Raw genomic sequence first — 17,343 nt, 5'->3', positions numbered from 1 at the left:
TCAATAGAAGTGTAGTGTGTGTCTGTGTGTGTCTGTGTGTGTGTGTGTGTGTGTGTGTGTGTGTGTGTGTGTGTGTGTGTGTGCGCGCGCGCATGTGTGAGGGAGCCTCACCTAACAGTATGATGATACAGATGAGGATGCCAATGATGGCTCCGGTGCCCAGTCCAGCGGCGATGATTCGCTCCATGTCCACGCAGTCTCCATGGTGATCACACTGGCAGACCTTGACTCTCAGATAGGACGTGTTGGACATGGGCAGGTTGCCAGAGTCTGTGATCATGATGGGTACCTCGTAGATCCCACTGGCCAGGGAGCCGATCCTCAGTCGGAGCTGGGTGTGCTCGCCTGGAGTGTGATGGAAGGGCAGATAGATGGAGAAATTGATAAGCAAGTGTTGCGTGGTAATTCCTCACGTACGGACTTCATCCTTGGACATACACTTCCACTCAATTACACTGGGAGCTGCCCCGGTACTGCTAATGGCTGTCACTGGAGCAGCTGGGGGTTCTTGGCATTGCAAAAAGCATTTCAACAGACTATCACTGATTGATAGAAGAGTTCTGCATATTTATTTAGGATACCAATTAAAGTCGAATCAGACACAGAAAGAGAAGCTTTGCCCAAACATTACACCTGCCTGACCTCACACAAAACTATCAGTTACTGTGAGGTGACTTCCAAAAACTACTTAAGTAAAAAGGAGAATACAATATATTTCTAAATAGCTACTGCCACAAAATACACCTGATGCCCAGCGAGTTCAACAGGCCAAGATAGACCTTGTAACGTGGCTTTAATCAAGAGGAGAATGCGGATAATTTTCTTGTCAGGAGGATCGGGTAGGTGCAGCAGATCTGATGGGCAAATGGGTATAAGGAGTGGAGGATGATAATTACTTAGATTAGAGGCTGGTGCAACATTGTGCAACAGTCACCAGGCATCAGCACTTAAAAAACTTTCTATACCTTTCTAGAGTTCTGCTGCATCCTTATGATGCCCCACTGAGTACTGTATGACATCTCATATAAGAAATACAACAGGAGTCAGCGGTGACCGGAGGACATTCACAGCTGACACCAGAGACAGGAGTTACCATCTCCACCCATATATGACCACCCGTTGGAAGAGCCGTATTTACACCACGTGATGAAAACTGAGCCAGTCCCCATTCTCTGAGCAAGGCTGTAAGCTCTGAAATGAGCCAGGAATTGGACTTTGAGTTTGGAATATTATATATATTGTCTTCTGTAAATCGACATCATCGTAAGACTCCAGTCAATTCACAAGTCCGTATGAGCAAATTGCAAGTCAGAATGTCCTGACACTGACACAGAACTTAAACATTTCATTTTCAAACAGTTTTAGCAGCCGTTTTTTTTTTTTTTTTTTGAGACCATGTCCTTTATTACAACGACCTATTCAATAAATAAGGCTTTTTTTATGGATAAAAGCGTGACACCGGAAGTTCTCATGTCAAGTGTTCAGAGTCAGGTCTCAAATAACTCCCATCTCCTTGCAGTCATGTCCAAGGGTCTTAGGGTGGCTTGTGGCTCGGAGGTAGCGAGGTTGCCCCTCAACCGCAAGATTGGCGGTTTGATCCCAGGCTCCTCCGGGCCACAAGTGTCCCGGAGCTAGACACGGAACCCAAAGTTGCTCCCTGGGTTCTGCAAGTATAGCTGCCCACTGCTCCTTATACTTGGGATGGGTTAGGGCGCCTGGTTAGCTCAGTTGGTAGAATAAATAGAGGTTTATGGGCGCGTTTATGGGGTTCAACTCCGACCTGCGGCCCTTTGCTGCATGTCATTCCCCTTATCTCTCCCTTTTCAAGTCTAAGCTGTCCTATAGAAATACAGGCCTAAAATGCCCAAAAAACATCGTAAAAAAAAAAAAAAAAAAAAAGGATGGGTTAAATGCAGTAATTAAATGTCACTACATTGTACTGTGTGTATGTGAAGAATTAAGAATAAAGTTTCGGTGTTTTTAAAAAAAAGTTTCATCAAAACAATGGATCATTTTTCGGACACATGATCATGATCTCATACTGACCATTGAGGCGAGTGAGCGTCCAGTTGCGGCGTACGTCCGAAGGACGATTGGCCAGCTCGAAGGCGAAGGGTCCCGCGTTAGGCGTCAGGTCGGGGTCACTGGCTGTGATGTTGATGCCGTTTGGATCTGGCCTCTCACACATCTCCACCTCAGGGGGGAACACGTGAGGCGCGTTGTCATTTATGTCCAGCAGGTACATCTGAAGGGTGCCTGTCCCGCTGGCAGGCGGGATGCCTGGACACACAATCAGGATGTTGTTATTGTTGTACTGTGTGCGGGCATCAAAGATTGACATTCCTCTGTAGGGAAGTCGGAAAGTATTGAGAGACACCAACACATTGGTTTGAGTCTTTTCACTGGATTTGTTGACCATACCAAACATAAATAGAATATCCCCAGCCTTATCCTTTCAATAAATATTCTGTTTCATAATGCCTCAAGTCAGAATGCACAACCTATACAGCAAAATCATTCCCAGTAGATTTTTGGATAATCGACGATGTAGTTATTGAAAAAGAATGCACAAAGCTGGTTAACTACAACTGCAGAGTATACTATGCACACACTACTGCTACTGCATCACGTATCTGAAATGAATGCATGCCCTCTGTATTCTTCATGGAGACAGTATAAACTACAGTATGCTCAGTAATAGGAGCTGACCGGTGCACATATGGTGAACGTGGAAACACTGTAACCTCTTGCACAAGCTTGCGTGTGTTTGTCCTTATGTTTGAGTTTTTTTTTTTTTTTTTATCAGTGAGCTCCTTGCAGTCCTTGTGTGCTCGACAAGGGCAGAAATGTGCTAAGACATTGAGTTAGCAGGAAGCTCGGAGCACAGCGGGGTCTCTGTATGGAGAGGGAGCCGGGTAGAGTGGACGGATGGAGCGGCTGCTGCTGCTGAATGACATTCCTCTTGAACAATTGTTCCACTTTGAACAGAGAATCCTCTTTTCTATGGCTACAAAGTGCAGTTGTGATCAGGACAAGGGCATTTCTTTGGGAATGATGTACTAAATAGGCAGAAAAACATCTCCATTAGAAATCAATGGGACTACTGTGTCCAAAGAACTGTCTATGCAATACTACAAGTCTCCCTGATCACATTTGATCACGGGGAGTAAAGCATTGGAATGTAATTAAAGGTGGACAGTACAATCTGTTGTCTTCAGAAGGAAGTCTTCCTCTTCCCATTACATGAAATAAGTGGCTGGAATCCTGACATGTTGGCACAAACCCAGCCTAAATATGCTACAGTATATTCAACTGGGAAAGAACCAAATCTATCAGAAAGCTTGGGTACCCAAGTCTGTACTCTGTACCGGCCGCATTACGTTGGAACTACTGGGTACCAATTCACGTTAAATCAATCGTGCCAAATTGTGGTACTTAAGAGCACAGCTCCTGTCTTCTCTTCTGCATGTTTGACAGAGAGCTCCTCTGCAAGTCACAGTAAGTCAGCGAATTGCCGATAACCATGCGAGACATTTGGGATCGAGTCGAGCCAAAAACCATGCACCGCCCACTGACCGAACAGCAGGAGTAATCTTTCTCATTTTACAGCTAAACACTAAAATATGTTTCAGAAAAACTTTTGAAGCAAGAAATAGGCAATTTTTGATCAGTGCTGCCTAGTTTGACAGTTTGATCGAAGGAGACCGATCATCTGTCTCATGTAGTACTGTCAGGATATAGTGACAGCTTGAGCAAATATGACAAAAGCCTATTTTTCATGAAAGTTACCAACTTTAAGCTACTTTTTCTGAGTAGCTAGCAATGTAGCTCACTATTTTCAATAGAAGTGTAGTGTGTGTGTGTGTGTGTGTGTGTGTGTGTGTGTGTGTGTAGTGAAGATTAGTTTATAGCTTCACTATATAACTAATGTTTCCAAGTAACACTTCAGATACTCTGCAGAAGCTGGACAGTAAAACCAGCACCACTGCAATTGTCGAAGGAGCATTGAGGCACGGTGAACATGATCCCCCACTGTGTGTGTGTGTGTGTGTGTGTGTGTGTGTTGGGGGGGGGAGGGTTACTACAGGACAGCAGTGCAGCCCTGGTGTTTCACCGTTATCAGAAGCCATGAATGTAACGTTGTAGAGGTTGTTCTTGACGTAGGGAGACTCTCGGTCAAGGACGGCGATGGTGGAAATCCGACCGTTAACCGGGTCAATCTCCAGCCAGTTAGCAGGGTCGTACATCTTGGAGTACCTGGGTTCAGAGAGAGAGAGAGAGAGAGAGAGAGAGAGAGAGAGAGAGAGAGAGAGAGAGAGAGAGAGAGAGAGAGAGGGAGACTGCATGACGAACCAGCACAGAGAGGCTTCTTTATCTGCTCCCCTGGCTGCAGGCCAAGCAGCTACTGGGGAGCTGATATATAGAGGCTGCGGCACTCTCATAAGGCAACCACAATTCATGCATTTATTCTCACTGGAAATGATTCTACCTTTAACAGATTGGAAAAATTACATCATAAAATGTATTTGTCAGTCAAAATGTGTTACGTGTAATGTGTTCTAGTACTTGTAAACAACCCATAAGCAGACTGAAGCTTCAAATCCCTGTCACTTGCTGAGGAAATGTATTTATTCAACAGAATGTACTTATCCTCCTACATCTGCATTGCTGTAACAACAGGCAAGAGAGCTGCCAATAGGCCAGTGTAAACCACCCATAAATAGGGAATATTGTCCATTTGTTATATTTTTAATTGCTGAGAGAAAGAGTATAAAAGGAGCAGCGCCAACTACGGAATACAAAGCAACAAAAAAAGAAAAATCATAAACCGAAATGCTCTCCCTGGCCCGCAATACACTCGCTTCATGTTTGTGCGCGCCGCACGCGTACACATGTTTTTGTGAACACAGTGTGCGTCCATCATTGGCTGTTGCTAGGCTACAGAGTCTTCAGCACTACATTTAGAAACAAATAGAGGGATGTAAAATAGAGAAGGATGGGGACAGAAAGCAGAGTCCTGCAGGAGCTCTGCTCTGGTTGTTGTCGAGCTGTTGGCTAAGTGCTGCACATTTCCTCCAGTCGAGATGTTTGTACAAAAAAAAATAAAAAAATAAAATCCCTTTAGCTTTTATCTCAAAATGGGGCTGCCACAGAGAACAGCATGCCGCCGTGGCTAATTGAGAAGGCAAACATTCACCCTACACACCAAATTAAATTGTGTTGTTGAATTTGGTTACTGATAGATGTTGAGAGAGAAACTTTGTTGTGGGTTTGTTGGGTCACACGTCACACAACAAACTCAGCCTACCTTATAGTGACGTCCAAAGCAATGTGTGAAGAGATAATTTGACACTAAAGCTAAAACGTTGATGTTCGCTTTTTGAAATTCCTCAACTCTCTTTTGAAAACAAACTTTAACTTATGATGTGTTGAACAAACTGTTTTGGTGATGGAAATGAGTTGACCAGTCACAAGTCTTCGGTTCACAAAGTACTGTAAAATATGGTGAAAATAGTAAAAATATGTCTGAAATGAAATTTTGTAATATTGAGTGCTGTCATGGTTTGGACGCTGCTAGTATGTCCTTCATCCTCAGAGGGTTAAACTAAAGTTGTAATGTACTACCTGTGAGTGCAAGAAATTGGTAACACTTTACTTGAAGGTATCAACATAATCGTGACATGACACTGTCATAACTATGACATGACACTGTCATGAACGTGTCATAAACATTTATGACTTCTGTCATTAAGTGTCATTCGGTTTTTGTCATGACAAGTTGACATTGTTTGGGTTGTCTTGATTATGACAAGTTGACATTAATCAAAGTGACATTACCAGAAGTTGTCTTGGTCATGACAAGTTGACATTACATTTGTTTGGGATGTCTTTGTAATGACAACTTGACATTAACCAGGATGACATTACCAGAAGATGTATTTGTCGTGACAACTTGACGTTAAATTTCTTTGGAGTGTCCTTATTAAGACAACTTGACATTAAACGGTCATGAACGTGTCATAAACTTTATAAACGTGTCATTCGTTTTTTGTCATGACAAGTTGACATTGTTCGGGTTGTCTTGATTATGACAAGTTGACATTAATCAAAGTGACATTACTAGAAGTTGTCTTGGTCATGACAAGTTGACATTACATTTGTTTGGGATGTCTTTGTAATGACAACTTGACATTAACCAGGATGACATTACCAGAAGATGTATTTGTCGTGACAACTTGACGTTAAATTTCTTTGGAGTGTCCTTATTAAGACAACTTGACATTAAACGGTCATGAACGTGTCATAAACGTGTCATTCGTTTTTTGTCATGACAAGTTGACATTGTTTGGGTTGTCTTGGTCATGACAACTTGACATTAACCAGGATGACATTACCAGAGGATGTCTTTGTCATGACAACTTGACATAATGTCATCCTGTTTAATGTCAAGTTGTCTTAATAAGGACACTCCAAAGAAATTTAACGTCAAGTCAAGAAATCAATAGAGAAATTGTAAAAAATTGTGTCTTGAAAAAAAGCGCGTGTCTTACCGGACAGTTTGTCTCATGAAGCGGTCGGGGTCCTGGGCAGTGAAGGTGGTGAGCAGAGAGCCTGCAGGCAGACCCTCTTCCAGTTTGATGGACTTGGGATTGGGGCTGAACTCCGGACTCTCGTTGATGTCCAGGATGCGTACGGAGACGGTGGCTGTGGACTGGCGAGGCAGGTGGATGCCACGGGCCAGCGGGACCTCGTTCTCCGCCTCCACCGTCAGCATAAAGGAGCGGCTCAGCTCAAAGTCTACGGGCTGGACGGGATATCAGGGACATGACACACTGGATGTACAAACATATGAAGGTAAATATGGCGCAAAATGCGAGAGCTTGTAGACTTGATCTGAGCACTTGTAGAATATGATGTGAATGTCTGCACTTTTATGTTAACATTTGCACTTGTAAAAAATACTGTTCACTCTCCTACAGCATCATACCGCACTAATGCAAGCAGACATTTCCTACCGCTGCTGCGTGTGGATTTTAACGTGAAGCAGCCACAGTAAATGTAATGTATCCGTCAAAATAATTGTTGCAAGAGAAAGCTGCAGGTAGTAGCCTCTTACTGTAGTCCGTGGGAAGCAGCACATCTCCAACACTTTGGATGTTCACCATCATGCTGTGAGCAACAGCGGTCTAACCTAACTCACAGAATGACAGTAAACATCCAATTATTGACTCTCTTCGTTCTTGAAACACAGTGAGGCAATGAAATGCTTTGTTTGTCAGTGCTGTCAACAGAAACACCAACTGCTGTGCTTCTGATCATGATGAAGAGGAGCCACTGGCAGAGATGACACCGCCCCAGTGTGGGACATACATGTCCTGTCCAACTGTATGTAGGATTAAAAACATGCTTGCTGTGGGACACCTGGATTGAGCGTGCGCCCCATGTACTAAGGCTCAGTCTTTGACGCAGCGGCCATTTGCTGCATGTCATTCCCTAAGGCCTAAGTTCACTTCGCTGCGAAAACAAAATACTTTCACCCTGGAAACGTTTGTTCGTTCCTCGGGAGTGTTTGATCCAAACCACCATCTTTTTCCTAAACTTAACTAGTCATTTTGGTGCCTAAACTTAACTGGCATCGCCGCATGGCCACCGACTAAAACTCAGCAATGATTGTTCTCGCTCGGGCTTTAACTTCTGGGTATTCGGCAGTGTTGCCACAACGGACCGAATGGCTTCGCTCGCATCTTTCTCCGTCGCCATTACGGAACGTCATCGTTCTCGGCCACTCCCTCTGTTCGCTGATTGGACCGGTAAAGATTTGACCGGAGAAAACACGCAAATGTACCGCTAAACCCAGACGGCGTACCCAAGGAAAATGAAAATTGAGCGGAAGTACGTAGGAGGGCGGAGCCAGGCTAAATTTTGTCCCCACTTACTGGGGATAAAAAAATATTCAGCAGAGGCAGGATATATAGCCAGAAAGGGGGACATCCCACGCATCCCCACCAGCAAATCGCACCCTATATGTGTGTGTGTGTGTGTGTGTGTGTGTGTGTAGACCCAATCCCACCTTGACCACAGTGAGCAGGCCCTCGTTGGTGGTGGGGTCCGTGGGGATGGAGAAGCGTCCAGTGGGGTCTCCAGCGATGATGCGGTACACAGCGCTCCAGGCTGAAGTGTGAGGCTGGTCCTTGTCAGTCACAGTCAGGTTAGCGACGATCACATTCACCCTGTTCTCATGAACCTCACCGAAGAACTGGAAGACGGACAAAAAGACAGACCTGTTGAAGGCATTTCTTCTGCAGCATTAACACCCATGTGTCAGGGCCAGTGCGTTAACACCTGGGTACGATGACTGTAAACAAACGTGTGACCAAAGTGGAGATGAGTGCTTCTGTTTCGCAAAAAATAACGACCATGTTTCCCACAAACCCTGCTTCGTCCTGTCCAACCTGCTCAGTCTTACTGAGACAGACAAACAGAATGGGCGTTTTATTTGGCATTTCATTCCTGCACCGTCTGCTACTGCCAAGAAAAGCTCAGAGAGTTACAGCGCCTCGCCCGTCGTTTGCTGTTTAGAGCTATTACATTACATTTTGTGAGTCAGATTTTCTGCAGGTTTCACCAAGTGAAATTTAAGACCTTTTTAAGACCACTGTGAATGGAATTTAAGACCTATATCACAACATCAAAAAACAACAACAAAAAAATTCAAATTGAACATTGCTGTGTACTGAACACAGGTTAGATGCTGGTTATGTTGGTGGTACAAACACACACACACACACACACACACACACACACACACACAAAATGATTTCATCACTAAAGCATGTGCTGGCTCTGGTTCCCTATGTGCCTGTCTATTTCTTTGTTTTGTTATGTGTGTGTTTGTGTCTTATTGTGTGTGTGTGTGTGTGTGTGTGAGTGAGAGAGAGAGAGAGAGAGAGAGAGAGAGTGTGAGAGTGAGTGTGTGTGTTTGTGAGTGTGTGTGAGAGAGAGAGAGAGAGAGAGAGAGAGAGAGAGAGAGAGAGAGAGAGAGAGAGAGGTGAGTGAGTGAGTGAGTGAGTGAGTGTGTGTGTGTGTGTGTGTGTGTGTGTGTGTGTGCGTGGACCTACTGTGTCCGTGGTGAATTCTGGGGGGTTGTCGTTGACATCAGTGACCCTGATGACGGTGGTGGCGGTGTTGGACAGGCCGTAGGTGGGGTTCCCCTCCATGTCCGTGGCCATGATGATCAGGGTGTACTGGGTGACTTTCTGCAAACACACACAGACAACAAAAATATGCTCAACAGCTGCACATATGGACCGTTTGAGCCTTCTTCGAAATGATTATGATTATATTACTATTTGGATGGATGTTTAACATATAATAATAACAATAATAATAATAAGACACAGTTTAAAGATTGCAGCACATATCATAGTTAGATATATATCTAATTAAAGACATTTGACCAAAGTGTAAAGTTTTTCTGTCAAAGCACCAATACAGCTGAGGAGTCAGTCATCAGAGAGCTAATGAGTGATGGATTTAACCGGGGGGTCTGCACAATTTTATTAATGACTTTATAGTATCATTTCCATGGCAAAAGAAAATCAAAAATCTAGATTATATAGGTAGATTTTAATTATATAGGATATAATTACAGGTACATAGACTTTAACGTAGTGTCCCAGGCCAAAAGTAATGCTTACTTTTCTAAAATTAAAAAAGGTTTTTTAAGGTATTGTTCAGACCTTAATTACAACAACAAAGTCAACATAACTTAAACAATGATTCAGATTAATTACAACTGAGGTTGACAGCTCCTTCTTGACCCTTCACTGTATCACATGGTCTTCATCAGCAGAATACATTTGCTCAGGCTACATCTCCACTGCTATGTTTGGGTTTAAAAAGGAATATCTTTTGCTACGTTTCCCCCTCTCATTCCCCCTACTCTGGCCTTCCCCCCTCTCATTCCCCCTGCTCTGGCGTTCCCCCCCTCTCATTCCCCCTGCTCTGGCATTTTCGAACCCCTAAACAGGAGTCATTTGGAAACACTTCTGACACTGACGCCAACGTTTCGCCCCCCCTATCGATCCCAACGTCTCGTTCTCTGAGACTCTCGTTCTGAGAAGGGCCCTATCTTGCACCGGGTGTAGCGCAGCGCGAAGCCCGACGCAGTTGTCAATTTCCCGGTAATTCATAGGTGTCTTTTGGGTGTAACATGTAATAAACCAATCAGAGTGTCATCTCCCATTCCCTTTAAAATAGATGCAAATGCAATGCGTTAAACGCGCCATCATAATAGGAATGCGCCAAGGTCCAAACGCGCCTGGCTTTTAAAGGGAATGGGAGATGATATTCTGATTGGTTTATTGCATGTTATGCTGAAAACACACCTATGAGTTAATGACGACACTAAGTACAACCCTTTAGAACGCCCGGCGCACGGACCCTTTTTTTCAACCGTCAAACGAGCAAAAGTGGACTTGGACACGCCCTAAACTCCATTTCGGACCTTAGAAAAAGTAGTTTTAGGAAATGATCTTAACTAAAGCTACAGTGCACTAACTAGCTGTGTCTTTATAGCGAGTATACATCACATATATGACTACCTGCTGTATAAAAGGTTAGTGAGTGGACTTTTGGTCAAAAAGATGAAGGAGTTATCTTTCAAGGATTAAACTGCACCATGTTTAAGGAATATATGGACACAAGTGACTAAGTCTAATTGTGCGTTGAGAATGTAAAGATTTAGATTTTCAGAAACGCACACAGCTATCTAAAGAGAGCTGATTAACAAATCCTTCAGAACATAATCTGTCTTGCAAATAGCATGATGGAACAGAGTAGAGAAAACAGCTCCAAGCTGTCTCTACACAGCAGGCTGGACAGACAGCTGCCACGCAAGACATACGCACGCACACGCACACGCACACACACACACCTCTCGATCAAGGCCTGCTGCCACAGTGATGATGTCACCAGTCTTGTTGTTTATGGTGAACATGTTGGAGGAGGGACTCTGGGGATTCTGGGAGGCGATCTTGTATCGCAGCATCCCGTTAGCAGTTTTTGGATCATCTTTGTCCACTGCTGTCACCGTCATCACAAAGGATCCTGCAGGGAAACACACAGTGAGTCAACAAAGATATGCGTGTGTGTGTGTGTGTGTGTGTGTGTGTGTGTGTGTGCGTGCGTGCGTGCGCGTGTGTGTACCAGGCTTGGATCCCTCAGGTACAGAGCCGTTGAAGACGGTGTGTGTGAACTCTGGTCTGTTGTCGTTCTGGTCGATGACGTTAATAACGATGTCGATGGGGTTCTCCACCTGATTACCATTCAGGTCCACCGCGTGGGCTCGCAACTGTTAACAAACACACACACACACACACACACACACACACATGATCACTGCTTTAAACTGGTTTATTAAACTGTACAAAGCAAACTTTATTCTTACTCAGCAACTAAGAAATTGTCATATATCTAGCGCTGCTATATATATATATATATATATATATATATATATATATATATATATATATATATATATATATATATATATATATATGCTAGCAGCTCTTTGAGGCAGTTTCGAGCTAAATGATAATAACACTATGTTTAACAGGTAATGTTTACAATAAGCTTAAGCATTAAGGACAGCTGAGACTGCAGTAGTTATGCAGGTATTCTGTCATAAACTACAATATTTGGATTATTCAGGAAAGTCAGGGGACCACCAAAGTAGGATTATCCTCTGGGGGCCTTAAATGTATACTGTACATTTCATAGTAAACCAACAAATATACAGTACGTGGATCGTAAAATATTGCAATCAATATTTAGCTGCAAGCAACTGTCTAAAGACGCAGAAGCACTTCAGTTTAAATGTGTCTTCCTTAATGCCGAAAAACCACCAAGTGCGTTCTGTGGCGAGCTGCCATGCAATGTCTATGGAACGCTGCGGAAGCCACTCCGCGCTCAGCGAATGTGTACGGACTTAAAGTTGGGCATGGTTTAACTTTTGGTGGCCAATTGCGGCTAGAGAATACCCGCAGCCAATTAGTAAACAGATTCCTTTGACTCCTGAGACACGTTAATCAATGTTACAAACTACTTCTTCCTATGGCTGAAGATAATTTGCCCGAACATGACGGGACTCGACGGGTTCGGTCATAATTTCTATCATTTAACACGGGCTCGGGCTTGCACTCCGGGTTGCGCGGTAAATGAGCGGTCAGGTGATGCGTTTCGATTAGCGCGAAAATGGATGCTGAGGAGGTGAAACGGAGGCTGGCCTCTGGAGGACTTATTTTATTTCTTTGTTCCAACTTCCAAATGGCCTATAGCCTATGTTAGTCATGAAAAAATGATGTTAAAAAATTTATAAATAACTCATTCTTGACAAAAGGCAAAAGAGCTGTGTGCGTGCGCACATTTGAATAAAAACGGTAAACGGGTTCGGGCTTTTATAAAGCTGTCAATCAAAATGTACTTGTCGGGCTTGGGCCGAAATTCTGTCGGGCTCAGGCCTTGTCGGGCCGAACTTTTAAGGCCCGATTACTTCCCGGCCTGAAACACAGGAGCATTTCAGCGAGCCGCACTGCGTGTGTTTTCAGCACATTTTACAAAACCTGGTACCCATTAATAGACTATATGTAAACGATTGTCCCGGCCTGGAACTATACACTCATGCATTTATTGCTGATCTGTCCCATTTGCGTAAACAAACTAGGACACACGTGGTTGCAGATGTTGCTGCCCTTTGTTTTTGTTTTTTATTTTGTTCTCTGGCTAGTATTAGTCATCTTCCCTGTTTATTTTTATATAATGGAATATGTCAATGTATTGTTTGATGAATGGAAAATTCTCTAGGATGGAAAAAATAAACATTGTTGGCATTAAATGGTCTTGGACCGTGGATAAGTGCTTCATTCACAGCGTATGGATCATGTGTATTGAGGCTCTCAAAGAGCCAAAGTCTCCCTCATGAATAAACATGCCGGCCAATCCCAGCCCCCAGCTCTGACAACTACATCCAATCACATGAATATTCATCAGACAGCTTAAATGCAAATCACCCTGCTGCGACTGCAGCTTCCCTCTCCCCTGTGTGAGCTGTGTGTGTGTGTGTGTGTGTGTGTGCGTTCCTACAGATCAAAAGGTTAGACTCTGCCTTCAGAGGTGTGTGTGTGTGTGGTTGTAATAGATATAGTGAGCAAACACCATGAGTCTTCTTTGAAAGACTTTCCTCTTCATCTCTTTGCATGAGAGAGAACATATCCTGCAGAGAGTGACAGCGCAGGGGGAAAATAAAAACGGGGGCATGACACGCGACCACGGCGCTGAGGCAGATTCACCCGGCAAGGGAAGCAAGGAGATAATATGATATGAAATGTACTTTCGGTAAATAGACTGTACAAAGTTTAAAGCGTAATTAATGCTTCTGCGGAGGCTCCGCGCATATCTTTCACCGTAGCCTATGTAAGTGGCCTGAAGTTTATACTTGTGGGTTGGTGTGTGCGTCGATCTCTTGAAGAGAATAACAGAGCCGGGTGTGTGTGTGTGTGTGTGTGTGTGTGTGTGGGGGGTAGAGCGAGCGGTGATTATCTTCAGATCGAGTAGTGACTCTAGAGTCATAGTGAGAGGAACAAAGTGTCTCCTCTGTTCTTTCTGACCACGGTGGGAAATCTGGAGCAGGAAAAGTTAACCGTCTCCTTGATTTCATGTTGTTTATGGAGAAGGAGAACCAGGAAATGAGTCGGGGAATGCAATGCTACCAAGCCACGGCCGAACAAACCAATCACAGTAGAGCCGGGCAATATATCGATATTATATCGATATCGTGATATGAGCCTAGATATCGTCTTAGATTTTGGATATTGTAATATGGCACACGTGTTGTCTTTTCCTGGTTTGAAAGGCTGCGTTACAGTAAAGAGATGTACTTTTCTGAACCTACCAGACTGTTGTAACTGTTCTATTATTTGCCTTTACCCACTTATGGCGTTTTTCCATTACATGGTACCTGCTCGACTCGCCTCGCCTCGCTTCCACTCGCCTTTTTTTGGTTTTCCATTACGAAAAAAAAGTCCCTGGTACCTGCCAACAGGTACTTTTTTTTAGTATCACCTCTGTCAAAGTTCCAAGCGAGCTGAGGCGATACCAAAAGGTGACGTGAAAACCTGCAGCCTGCTTATTGGTCGGAGAGAATCGTCACTAATCACTGCGTCATCATTGCTAGCGACGGAGTGGTGGGGTCCTGAATAAAACTGCCATTTTTAAATAGTTTAATTTTTTTGCTGCCTCCAGCTTCTCTTGAAACATGAAACTCATGTGATTATGGTATGGTAGGGCTGCTCGATTATGGAAAAAAATATAATCACGATTATTTTGGTAAATATTGAAATCACGATAATTTAACACGATTGCTCGTTGACTTCTGGAAAGATGTTGCAATTATTGAGCTTAAAAAAAAAACAGTGGAAAAAGTTAAATAATTCAACATTAAAAAAACACCTACAGCTGTGAAATTTCCCTTAATACTTTTCCTATTTAAACTTTTATTTTTTAATTCAGAACACAAGAGAAAATAAGAGTTTACTTGCAAAACGTAATGAGCTAAATAATTGTTTTCCTCGATTATTCTGTTTTTGTGATCGTTGGGAGCCAAAATCATAATCACGATTAAATTTCGATTAATTGCACAGCCCTATGGTATGGTATTGATCTTCTCATCTCACTCTTAGGAAGAAAGCGAATTGAGAGAATTTCCCAAAATGTCAAAGTGAAAAACTGTGACAGTTGTGTGCAGCTGGCCTTACATCACTCCCAGGTCCCTGCTGTTCTCTAACATGGGTGCTCATTTTTAGACCCAATTTTAGGATCAAATCTGATTCTATAACTTTCCATTGTGACTTTTCTTCTGAGAAAAAGTCAGAATTATGAAAATAAAGTATTTTTTCTTAGAATTCTGACTTCATTTCCATAATTCTGACTTTAAACTCAGAACTCAATACATTTTTTCACACGTGGCCCTAAACCTCTTCGGTACTTTTTTAATGCTTTAGACCACACGTGTCAAACTTGAGGCCCGCGAGCCAAATCCGGGCCCTTGCTAATTTTGATCCGGCCCCAATATAAATTTAGGTTCACAATACATTTCGGCCCAAATACTTTTTGTCCCTTTTCATGTTTTTTTTCGACATTTTTGACGCTTTTTCCAAACGTTTTTGGCATTTTCTTCGTCATGTTTGTCTACCAAACTGTAAGTGAGACGATTACATGAAACATGCAATGATACAGTCAAAGATATTTGACTTTTCCCATGACATAAAAGCAATAAACTATATGTCTGGCCCTTGATGTTATTCTCATTTTCTAGTGTGGCCCTTAGGGAAGTTGATTTTGACACCCCTGATTTAGACACTTTTTTTTTGGCCCTTTTGACTCTCGCTACTCTGGTTAATAATTTATGATAATGCCGTTGTAAATAGATCACTACGTTAGTTGTCGGAGCACAGATATAGGTACCATAATGCAATTCCAAATGTAAATAAAGAAGCACGTTCTATGGACATTTTCTGTTAAAATATACAGTCACACAACTGTTAATACAGGGAGATTTCTGAGAGCGTGACTTGACTGAAAGGTAATGTTGTTCTCACATGGAAGTTGGAGATGTGCTCTCTGTCCAGAGGCTTGGTGACGGACAGCTGGCCCGAGATGGGGTTGATGATGAAGATGCCGGTGGGAGGCTGGTCGGCCCCGGGGCCCGTCACGCTGTACCGCAGCATCCGGTTCTTATCCCGGTCGGAGCGGATCTGGAGGGCAGGCACACGGGGGGGGAGCAGAAGGACAATTAGAAGATGACTCAAGATTCAAGATTCAACACCTTTCACACCACATTCCGAGCAACTTTGCTAGAAATGTGGTGCAGTGTGATCATTACAAAAAGCAGGACAGTCAATACCCGTTAAAAACCACATAAAGACAGATACGCATACGCATACCATTTAAGCCATAATAAAAATAAAAGGTTTACTATGTGTCAAACTCAAGGCCCGCGGGCCAAATCCGGCCCCTTGCAGATTATTATCCGGCCCGCATATCAATTTAGGTTCACAATACATTTTGACCCACCTAGTTTTTGTCGCTTTTTCTGGCCTTGTCGTCACTTTTGCCCAAGTTTTTGTCAATTTTTCTGACATTTTTGCCACTTTTTCAGAATTTTTTTGCCACTTTTTCCAATGTTTTTGGGTGCTTCTTTTCTATGATGGCTGAGGAATGTTTTCCTGACTTCTTTAGGACTTTATGTCGACCAAACTGTAAGTGAGAAGACTATATGACACATGCAATAATACAGTCAAATATATTTTACTTTTTCGATTGAATAAAAGCCTATCAATAAACTAAACATGTCTGGCCCTTGATGTGGTTCTTATTTTCCAGTGTGGCCCTCTGGGAAGTTGAGTTAGACACCCCTGGTTTACTGGTACTGGTTTTAGGTTGTGGGAACATGATCATTTTATTGATGCAACATTGCACATATTTGTATAATTGTAAAGTAGGTGCGAATGTGTTTGTAAAATGGTACAGTATATTCTGATGTTTTATACCTCACTTGCATTGAATATTTAATGTTTTATCTACCTGCCCAGGGACTACGGGCGGAGAATAGCAATTGTGCTACAACCTGGTGCAATGCATCTCTCCTTGTTCTTACACAAGCTTGGTTCATGTTTAATTGTGCGTTGTCCCCGTTTAAATAAAATGATATCACATTACACAATTCCGAGTGACACGACTGCCGTCAGTGTATTTTAAGAGCTATTTCCTCCCAGTAAGCATGACTGCCTGTGTAAAAGGTAAAAATATAATATAAATACAAGTGAAGCTAAACTTTCTGAGTCTGACCTGAATGTGTCTCGTCTGTCAGTGTGACTTTAGGCTTGCGCGGGCTTGAGGCTGCCGCTACATGACTACAGAAAGTCTGATTTGAAAAAAATGAAGTGTGATGCCCGATGCAACATTAATATCCTGCGCTGTGTCCATATGATGAAAACAGAGGAAAGAAACCGAGACGGGGCTCCACATGAACGCAACCCTGTACACAACACAAACACGGATAGGGTCCGAGCTAGGCCTGTTCATCGTTCATCGTTTTCAAATCGAAATCAAGATTTGAAAGAATGGGATTAGCTAATCGTGAAGAAGTTCGGTCATGGCGGGGTGGTGATGGCGCAGTGGATGTGACACATCCCTTTGGTGTGGGAGACTCAGGTTCAATTCCCACTGCGATACATCAACCGATGTGTCCCTGAGCAAGACACTTAACCCCTAGTTGCTCCAGAG

General features: G+C 43.1%; 1 protein-coding gene across 1 annotated transcript in view; it reads right to left on the bottom strand.

The window, feature by feature from the left end:
• Window positions 1-17,343, bottom strand: part of LOC114562045 (cadherin-2-like) — a 107,857-nt gene that overhangs the window by 19,820 nt on the left and 70,694 nt on the right. Inside the window, 9 exon segments of the mRNA XM_028588290.1 lie at window positions 112-345; window positions 2,047-2,280; window positions 4,115-4,257; window positions 6,552-6,805; window positions 8,072-8,257; window positions 9,120-9,257; window positions 10,937-11,109; window positions 11,209-11,353; window positions 15,657-15,812. Of these exon segments, the coding sequence (XP_028444091.1) occupies window positions 112-345; window positions 2,047-2,280; window positions 4,115-4,257; window positions 6,552-6,805; window positions 8,072-8,257; window positions 9,120-9,257; window positions 10,937-11,109; window positions 11,209-11,353; window positions 15,657-15,812 (1,663 nt within the window).

The sequence above is a fragment of the Perca flavescens genome, chromosome 9, assembly GCF_004354835.1.
Source record: "Perca flavescens isolate YP-PL-M2 chromosome 9, PFLA_1.0, whole genome shotgun sequence".
Classification (NCBI taxonomy): domain Eukaryota; kingdom Metazoa; phylum Chordata; class Actinopteri; order Perciformes; family Percidae; genus Perca; species Perca flavescens.
Note: the sequence above shows the minus strand (reverse complement) of the source record. Positions and strands in the feature narration are given on the sequence as shown.